The sequence below is a fragment of the Parasteatoda tepidariorum genome, chromosome 5 (genome assembly GCF_043381705.1).
Source record: "Parasteatoda tepidariorum isolate YZ-2023 chromosome 5, CAS_Ptep_4.0, whole genome shotgun sequence".
Classification (NCBI taxonomy): Eukaryota; Metazoa; Arthropoda; class Arachnida; order Araneae; family Theridiidae; genus Parasteatoda; species Parasteatoda tepidariorum.
The window spans coordinates 69,930,711-69,941,387 of NC_092208.1; the positions used below are offsets into that span (position 1 = coordinate 69,930,711).

Genomic DNA, 10,677 nt, shown 5'->3' on the forward strand with positions numbered 1-10,677 from the left:
TTAAATGCAAGAAAAAACTTCAGTACATACTTTTTCAATATTATTCAATGTCTTGGAGTTTTTATAAGTAAAATTTTTTTACAGTGATACTTCAAAAAAAAAAATTTCATGAACATATTATATATTTTTACAAATTTGTTCAGATTGTAAAATACCAAGTACCAGCTTCTTTCCCTTTTTTTAAAAAAAATTTGTGTCTATAAATTGAATTTGTGATAATTTTTTCTTCAGCTGTTATAAAATTAAACAAATTACTAATTTGGGCAAATTAAGGAAAACTGATTTTACCCACCAGTATCAGTAAAAAAAAAATTTAAAAAAATCTGCAAATAAAATGCTATTTGGTTTCGATTATCTAGTGGTGAGGCGTTTAAAGAATTGTCTGTATGTAACAAAATTATGAAGATTTCAGTGTTAAATACTCGGCCACTTTATAAAATATTCATTTGGAATCCCTGATATGCTTGTGCAGAAAAATCAAAACCTAATTTGTTATTATTGTAGAGCTGGATTATAAAAAATTTAAAAAGAGCGTGACAGAATAACAAACATAATTCCACCTGAGCAGTAGGGGCTCAGGGGGTAAACCGTACACCTTCCAATAAGGTGAGCCAAGTTCGAATCCCAACGATGGCTGGTCGATACGAATTCTACACCCGGCTAGCGTTGATCAACCACAGTGCTAGCCTAAAATATTATCAGTGATAGGCGAGTCATAGATTTAAGTCCCCTTGCCATCAGGTTAACAGTGGGAGATTTTCATGTTTTTCCTCTCCGTGTAACACAAATGCTGGTTAGTTCCATCAAAAAGTTTTCCCCGAAAGCAAATTTCCAGGAGTTTTCTTGTCTTCTGGATTGGGTTCAAAAGATTGGGTCGGCTGTTAAACGACTATTATAAAATAAAATAAGAACATATTTCCACTGAAATAGAATATTAAATGAGAAAATAAGTTTGATCATAAACTCATAAATAAGACACAAACATTCACCTAACTTTATTCAACAAAGAAATGTCGAAAGAAATATAAGTAGTTTTAGGTATTTTCTTTAATGACATTAAAATACTTTTTTTTTATTCATTAAACAATAAAAAATAATAAATCCTCAATAATAAACAAAAATATGGGAAAACATTAAACATGAAAGTTTTTTGCTTTAAATAAAAAAAACTTTTTACACTTTCATGAAAATGCGCTAAAACAGGCTCATGAAGCAAAAAGAAAGAATAAAAGTTTTTTACACTACGCATTAGCATGAATATTGATGTTATGACTTTAAAAAAATATACATGTAAACAGAAATACCATTGGATTCAATTTAATTTTAAAAAAATTTCTTATTTTGATGCTTTTATTTTACACCCTCTTTATGCTATTGAAATAAAAAAAGACCTTCTTTACAAAACTATTCCTATTACAACAACAACCTAGTACTATTTTAGCAGCTCTCTTTTAATTTGATGATCGTGTTCAGAAACAATTTTTTTTTCAATTGTTTGTGACTGCCATATGAAACTGAGCATCAATCGTATGTTTGAAAGTGTAAATTATGATATTTTGTCACAGTTTTTCTACATGTTAACTATAGACGGCTGTAGCCGTCATTTGCGCAAGACATTTTTTCCTTTCCTTTAACAAAAAAAAAAAATTTATGTTATCTAAAATGCTACATCTTATTTTAATGTATTACTGAATAATTAAGAAATATATGCATTAATATAATGTATTACTGAATAATTAAGAAATATATGCATTAATATACGTCATACAAATTATGTTCCTTTACCTCATTAATTAAAAATGTGCAGGACTGGGGAGTCATGAAAATTTTCGTGACCCGTATTTCCAAATAAACGAATCTTGTTGTTTCGATTGCCAAGGGTAATGCCAGCAAGCCTGATGGAGAAACCAAGCGAATTTTAAACCCATTCATACATCCACAGGTCGTAAATTTGACCTGAACCAGAGAACGATCAATCTCCAATTCAGTACCCGAAGTATTGATTTTTTATGGGAACTTAGAGGACACAACAGATTTAACGTACACTAGCCACCAATCTTCGGCCGGAGGGATTCGAACTCCCATTCTCAGGAACACGAGTCTAACATCCTACCAGTCAGACTATCCCGGTCCTTCAACGAATCTCATACTGAGGAATAGAAATTAGTTTCTAAAAAAGAAGTGGTGATTTACCCCAGTTTATAGAACATTTACAGATCCACTAACAGAGGTTTTTGTTTGAAACGGCGGACACTCAAAAGACGACTATAGCCGTCATTTGTCAAAAATCAGACAGCTATAACCATCATTTAGGACAACGTGTTAAACCCTCTCGCGCTAACTATGACAAATGCGTGCCAGCATGAAACGTTATCAATCAGAGTAAATAAGATAAAACTTATAACAAACAGTCCCGCACTGGACTGATCGTTATAAGACACTGTTCCCAGTAGATCACCGAAGTCAAGCATTACTGGCTGCGGTCAGTGTGCGGGTGGGTGACCACTTGGATTAGTCTGCATAGGAACCGAGGGTGTGCGGTATTGGTCCTCGTTAAACTGTTCTACCGTAAAGTGCCCAACTTCGTGTGCAGGTCGTCAGTGGCCCCCATCCCCCCCAAAAAAATTTGCTAACTTCCCCCTTCCATGTTAGCTTGTTCGAAATAGTGCTACACCTGTAGTCAAGTTATGTATGGCTGAAAATGGCCAGTTGCTTCTTTTATTTATGTACGTAAAAAAAAATCTCTCGTCTAAATTCCCCCCCCCCAAGCTTTAAGTGGGCGCATCGTGCTCCCACATTCCCCCCTGATGGGGGCCCCTGCAGGTCGTCGGGCTACAGAAGCGGGGGTGCCATCCCCTCTGTAGAGGATCAAAATTGTGATGGCAAGTCTTCGGATCATCTTCAGGGATGTTTAACAGACCGTTGCCAATAGCCCATTGTGCAGCTCTAGTGCGACGTAAATGAACTACAACAATAACAAAACAAATTCTTAAGTAGTTTATTTGAAGGCGAGGTTATGATAGTTTGATTAAATTCACCACTTCCTAGCTCAATATAAATATTATATACTTACAATTAGAACACAAGTAAGACTCAAGCAAAACATTGCATAAAAAGTTAAGAGAAAAGAGATCCTCTGTAAAATAGTGGGTATCAGCGTGATGTTAGAGGGGTTCGTGATGTTAGAGGGGTTATTGCGTGTCGTTCATTCTCATCAGATATGGATGCGTCCAGAATCACTGGTCAAACTAAAACTGCTCTTATCTGAAAAGAGTACTCAACCCTTCTGCGCATCTGTCAAGTTGTGTTCCCGACACCAAATTAAACGGCTTCTCCGATGAACTGCAATTTATTGAACACACTGTACTAACCATCCTGCAAATAGACCACCCTTGTTCAGTCTCCTGGTCACTGTAAAACGCGATATCGGGCATCCAGTACTTTACTGTGTGAGTTTGTCTAATTCTGCACTTTTTTCACAGTATTTTGCTTTAATCTATGTAGTACAAAGTATAACCTATCCTTCTTTTGGCAATTTTAAACAGTCACTAACTGTCTAACTGAACACAAAACTACAGAAAAATTGATGAAATTTGTATGTGTGTCTAAGACTTTGTAGGTATATTAAGTAATGGTTCTTGAGTCTTTTGAATGCCCATCTATATTAAATTTACTTTATAATAATTAAAGGTATTATTTCAGTTTAATTCAAAAAATAAAATCAATTTTAAACTTATAACTTAATATGTGATTACAATATATGATTAAATCATGGTTGATAATTTATTTGTAATTCTAAGCTTGTTTGAACTTTCAGTTTAAATTAACCAATTTAAAGTGTAATAACAATACAAAGAAATAGCAAAAAACATTTAGTTTCCTCGTAGAAATATTTCGATTTTATTCTTATATTTCTAAAATAATATAAAGCTATGACTAGACATTTTAGATTTAAATTTAACAAAAAAAATTTTTATTAACATCTCACGTTTTCCACTTCTTTACATCTTCCTTCTATCATAGATTAAAAATACTTAAAGATGAAAGAGTTTTTGTTATAAATTTAACTACATTCTTTTGTTTCCGTTTTGCTAAAATAATTCAAAACTTAAAATACATTTGGCAAATTTTAATTACAGACAAAATACATATTTTGAAAGTTATACCACAGTAGAATAGCATTTACTTCTTGAATACAAAATCTATATAATTATTAGTTATGTGCAGTGAGCAAAAAAAAAAAATTTAACACCCTGATTAACTTATGATCAAATGATGGAATTTTCATTGGACTCAATTGTAATGGTTCACCGGGGTGATCTCAAATATACTACATATTAAGTTAGAATAGACAATATTTCCAGTTACAAAATCTAACACAAAAATTTCCTTTCTCCGAGTAATCATACTTTTTAGCCGAATCAACAGCAATCTGGTAAATATGGACACGAGAGCAGTTAAAAGTTTAGCCCACTCGGCGTTAATTTTAGCTTTTAGGTACCCTCGCTGAATCCACGGTATGATCGAGAAATGTGGAGCATAGAATTGTCAGGCACAGGCATACAATTTTAAACCAAATTTATATGTTGTTTATTCATGAAGCGCTTTTAATTTATGTATAACATAAGTGAATCATAATACATTAGTAAATTTAAGCTCATATTTGTTTCAATCTATGTTTCTTAAGGAAAAAACAAAACAAAAATTATTTGTAACATTTAGAAAATCCTTAGATATGAGAGGGCCCTATGTGACATAGGCTATGCCTGTCAGGTCTTATGATAAATCAGGCACTGGCCATATCCCAAAAAAATTTGAATAGTTTCAGATAAATAGACTTTTAAAGAGGTCAAATATTTAAAATTTGATTTCTCAGGACCAATTTTGACCAAATTCAATTAGACCAATCTTGTTCAAAGATTATATTTTGCCATATTAAGATGATAAAAAAATTAGTATATCTTACAATTCAAAACTTTTTTCAACTATAATTAAATAAAATAATAACTAATATTAAAAATTATTTTTGTTGAGGAATTATCTTTAGATAAATTAATTTTATAATTGTGTGATAAAATTTTTCAATTCACCTACACAGTTCTTGAGATATGAGGAAAGAAGCAAAAAATAAAATTAACATTAAGGGGTTCAAATTTTCGACCACTATCCTGAACGAAGTATGTAGACAATATTTTTCAGATTGTGGCTATCTTCTATACTTCGGGGGTAAAAAGAATAAGAAAGTATAGAAAGATATAGAAATATACTTTATATAGAAATATAGAGCAAAGAAATTATAGAAAAATTAGAAAGTATATCAAAAGGTCATCAATGAGCCAGCAAAGTATGATCATTGTTGGGACAATGATCACAAATCTAGGTAATTTTTACCAAACTTCCTTTCGCACCTTGGTGGATACGCATTGAATTTATGTTAAAAAATTATTAAAATTTCAAAGAATTAACTTACAAACAGGGTTCATGATTTTTTTGATTTAAATTGGATTATTTTTATTTAAATCAGATTTTTTTTTTATTCAAACACATTGTAAGAACTTTAATTTATGATTAAAAATACTTTATAAATGCTTAATCAAAATTAAATTAATATTAAGATAATATTACAGAAACTCTAACTTACTAATATAATTTTTCATTATAATACATAGCTTTGAATGCATAGCAACCATTTTGAAACAAATGCATGATTGAAATTTGAAGACTAGATGAAATAGAGAATTTAATGAAAGGGGTCTGTCTGGGTTTTTCTGAGAGATATTTATTTTGTGAAATTTTAGACATAATTTGAGAAAATTTATTCGTTTCTTACGAAACACAAAAATAAAATTTTTAAAAAATTTATTTTTTTCCTAAAGTTGAATTTGTGTAGGTACCCTAAGCATTAGCAAATTTGGCTTGGACAGACTCTTTATTTATTAAATTAAAGTTTCAATTTGCAAACCATAATTTTAATTTAAAATTGTGTTTTTTTTTCTCTTGATTTTTAATCTGACAAAATAAATGTAAGAGATGCAGTCATTCATCAAAAAATAAATATTTAATCTATATATTTTTATATTAAAATATTCATTTTTTAATTCTATATTTAAATAGATCAGCTAAGAAAATTTTTAAAAAAATCTATGCACTCATTGGAATTTTTTTTCACAAAATTTCTTTATAGGAAATCTGATAATGTCAAAGATTCTGTAAACATATTATGAGAAATAAACACAAGTTACCAGTTAATAACTCTATTGCCTCAAATAAAGTTTAAAAGGGAAGAATGACACTATATCAGGAAAAAATATCTGAATTCATTAGCCTTTTTCTTCTTTTTTTTTTCTATTTTTGGCATATTAGGGTAATTTCTTTTTAATATAACCTCGAGCTTTAGAAATATACATTTTCCACCAATAAAATATAATGTAGATTTTAATTCCATGCCATTTCAATCAAAAGGTAGAATTTTAATTAAGATTATTTGTATTTTCCTTTCGAAATTCATGTCTATTAATTACTTTCTATAGCTATGCGAGTCTATATTAAGACAGCATTAAATGTGTACTTTAATCTGTACTTTCAATCACAAGAATCAAAAGATTTTTTTAAAATGTAATTTCAAATGTGTTAGAATTTAACACACACCAAGAAAGAAAGTAATTTCATTAACTAAAATTAATTAACACAGCAATTTATTTAAAATAAATTTTAAAACTAAGAAAAGAAAATAATAAAAGTATCAATACTTTAAAACACTGTTTTTTAACTTTTAAAATCAATATATATATTGAAAAAAAAAAATTTTTTTTAAATCAATGATTTTTTTAAAAAAAATCATTTGATTTAAATCATGATTTAAATCGTGATTTAAATCGTGATTCAAATCAAACTGATTTAAATCAACGAACCCTGCTTACAAAAGCAATAAATTTAAAAAATTCTCTGATGAAATGCCAAAAACAATAAGAAAACATTAGGTACAATTTTAACTATTTCTGAATTTTTTTTCCTAGGAAATCAAGACTCCAAAGTACTGATTTTTTCTTTTTTTTGCTATTTGGTAGGTATAAGACAGTAAATTTTAAATCTAGTCGAATCAGAATTTCTTTTTTTGGCAATATTTTATTCTTTTTAAAAAGACATAATATAAATTACCTCTTTATTATACAATTTTAAGAAAAAATACTCTAAACAGACATTTATATAAATTTTTACAAATAGTTTTCCTTTAAAACTTCTACAGTTTTATACGGAAAAAAACGTAATTTTATAAAAAATATTTGATGATAAGATTAAAACTATTGTTAGTTCGGGTTGTATTGTTAGAAAAGAACTTTTATTTATTCTGTTGATTTCTTTCTTAACTAATGAAACATTGTATAATTTATTAGACAAATTCTATGTACGTATATCATTTAACAGCTATTAGGTTCAGATATTTCAAAGATATTTGCCCCCTTCTCTTTTATAAAAAAAAAATATTATTTTTAATAAAATATTATTTTTTTAGAAAACAAGTTTTAAAAGAACGAATGAATAATTCATTTTTCAAGATGTTAGTCAACTAAGAGCACACTTTAATTTTTAAGTAACGAAACTGCAAAAATACAAAATTATTCTAAAAAGACTTTTACATTCAACTTTTAAGTAGACATTAAGTAATAACTGAATTTTAATAAGCTCATGTATTGATACAATGTACTTATTATACACAAAAAATGTAAATATCTATCACAACCAAATAAAACAATTATGCATATGAAGTTTTTATAAATTACTTTCTTCAATGATGACAAATAAGATCTCGGTAAGTAGCATACATACAATATTCAAAATTAACAATCATTGATAATTCCATGCCACAAAACCTTACAGAATTTTTCTACTTGTGATCTGATAAGAAAGAAATCGTTTAAAATCTGGATCTGGTTTATATTATTTCCACTAATTAAAGAAGTTCACTATTGTAGAGAATTCTTTTAAATAATTTCCTATTGTAATACAGAATTTAATTGTCATCGTAAACTAAATGCCAAACTGCAATACATTAACTATGAGACCATATAAAAATATTTGATACAATTCTATAGCAGTTTTTCGAAGAAGAAAAAAATTAATATGGCAGATAAAATTGACATTTTCTTCTATATATGAACAAAAGAAACAGTAAAAATGATGTACAGACAAATTTGCTCTCTTAATCAAATACAGAATAAAAGGATGTTATGCACTACCCAAAATGCAAAATTTTTAGTGACGAAAAAAAAAAAGATTAACAACATAAATAATTCCAAAACAAAACCATTAAAGGGGATATTTCTGTATCGTGATCTGCTTCGCCAACTACAATCGCCAACGTGCCAAATAGATTTTAAACTTGTATCCAAAAAACATGTAGATGTTTGCTACGATTTATACCTTTCAAGTTGGTCCCATTCCATGATGACTTTTTTAGTTTCCCGAGGGACACTGCCTGGAAGTTTCCAAGACCTGACGATTATTTTACCTCAGATCACGATGCAGAAATCTCCCCCCATTACGCACAAATCCTTTAAAAAAATTTGAAAGGGAGCTTTTGATAATAAAAAATCATTACCAGTGCTGATAATGAAAACTTTGATACACAAAATCAAATATAAAAATAAATCTTCTAAACCTTTCATATTGTTGCACAATAATTAAACTCAGGAAAATTTTTTAGTGTCTTGTAGTTTCCAAATACCAGTTTGATATTTAATCCAAATCATCAGCAAATCAATACCCATTTGTAACCAACTCCAAAAAGGAACTAATTTTGAACCATCAATTTCTGTCCAATTTACAGCAACTTCTTTTATGGCCATAGTTTTTTTTTCAGCTATGTAGAGCAACTCTACATCAAAAGCCCAACGTTCTACGTGAAGTATTGCAAACAAAATGATTCCAGCTTCGCGAGTAAACATTTTAAATCCACATTGAGTATCCCTAACAGAGCGAACTGCAAATAACCATACCAAGAAATGGAAACCATACATTAAAATTGTTCGGAAAAATGACCGTGATGCTATAGCTTCTTTCTCAAGATGAGCTCTTGAGCCTACAACAATAGAATAAATGTTTTCTACAGTAGATTGCCTCATTTCGCTCTCCAATTTTTCAAAATCTTCGAACTTTGTTGCACCATCGGCATCAGCGAACAGCAAATATCTCCCTCGAGCATACAGCATACCAAGTCTAACAGCACCACCTTTACCACGATTTTTAACTAAGGTTAAAACTCTACACTTATCAGATCCATACTTTTTACTATATTCCAGACCAATTTCGGAGGTTTTATCCAAACTCCCATCATCAACAATGATAACTTCATATGAGAATTGCCGGTCTCTACGAGAGCGATTTTCCAGAAATTCCATACATTCATCTAACATCGGGGGAAGTCGATCTTGCTCATTGTAAGCAGGAACGATTACTGATAAATATAAGGAATATTCATCGAAGAGACCAGGAAATGGTTTTTTTGTTGGAACAGCAGAAGAAAAATCCATGTAATATTTCTCTTCATCGTAACGAATAATAGCCGGCATATTGTTGCGAGTAAGCTTTCTAAATATAAATAAAATGACAAAAATAACTATGAAACTGATCATAAAAATAATCATATCGGTAGAAAACAAAAGCATTTTGAGTTTATTTAATAAATAATATTAGATTTATCATCGCCGATGTTAGCTGACGTGTTTACAAAATTGACACTTAATCATTGTAACGCGGTTATAGTTAATAAAAATGTAAACATTATTATTACGTCTTTTATGGCTTCTTTTTGCCCGGAAAGGAACCAAGTTGTCTGAGCAAACTTTTATTTGGCTGAAATTTACACCACAGGTGAAAAATTCGCTCGCAAAGAAAACGGTCCCCACCGATTGATACGATAATGTGAATGTTATGAAAATGGTCCCTGTCAACTTTTAAAAGAGCTATTTCCTTTACAGAAAAAGAAAGGGAAGTTAGGAATTGAAGAAATATAAGAAAACCGCTGGAGGGGAGGAGCTGTCAGTTGTTTGTCTAAGATAGGTACTCTGACCGCCACTGAGTCTGCGTCAGTCTGGTGCTATGGAAACAAGAAGAGGGCATTTTAGGGAGAGTAGCTTCGATGAAGAGGTCTCCTGTTCTCTCGCCGAAACCAGTCTTAAAGAGGGACTCCGTACCCCTACTTAAAATAATCATACCTCGTTACCATAGTCACCGACACAGCTCCAGACGAATGTCTGGCAGAGTACCTATCTTAGACAAACAGTATGTCTCCCTCGCTAATTTTAACATTTCACATATTTCAAACAAATAAATAAAATTTTCATAAATTAAATTTAAAAACAAGAAATATATTTTCCCAAGCTGCATTATGCAGATGATATATGCACAAAGTTGATAGATGCAAAGCAAAATTAGTAATTCCTCTTCGCAAAACTTCATTTTTTTTTTGTTGAAAAATTTCACCATAAGTTATAATAATTTTGACTGCACATGAAACGAGATACTCTTACAGGAAAATTTTAATCGTGGCGCTCTTAAGAAATGCACAGTCTTAGCGCTTTAAATAAGTTTAACTAAATTTCCCCATAAAATCTTTATTTTCTACGTATATTTTGTAAACATCAAGTGTTTCGAGTCTATTTTCTTTTATACAACAAA

General features: G+C 30.0%; 1 protein-coding gene across 1 annotated transcript; it reads right to left on the reverse strand.

The window, feature by feature from the left end:
* Nucleotides 1–7,559: 7,559 nt before the first annotated feature.
* Nucleotides 7,560–9,785, reverse strand: LOC107436913 (Dolichyl-phosphate beta-glucosyltransferase wollknaeuel). The gene has a single exon (XM_016048741.3). The coding sequence runs from the start codon at nt 9,663–9,665 to the stop codon at nt 8,688–8,690; it is 978 nt and encodes a 325-aa protein (XP_015904227.1). The 5' UTR covers nt 9,666–9,785; the 3' UTR covers nt 7,560–8,687.
* Nucleotides 9,786–10,677: the final 892 nt, after the last annotated feature.

Bases quoted from the DNA above. Each gene is read 5' to 3' on its own strand.
- LOC107436913 (XM_016048741.3), bottom strand. From the start codon at position 9,665: ATGCTTTTGTTTTCTACCGATATGATTATTTTTATGATCAGTTTCATA.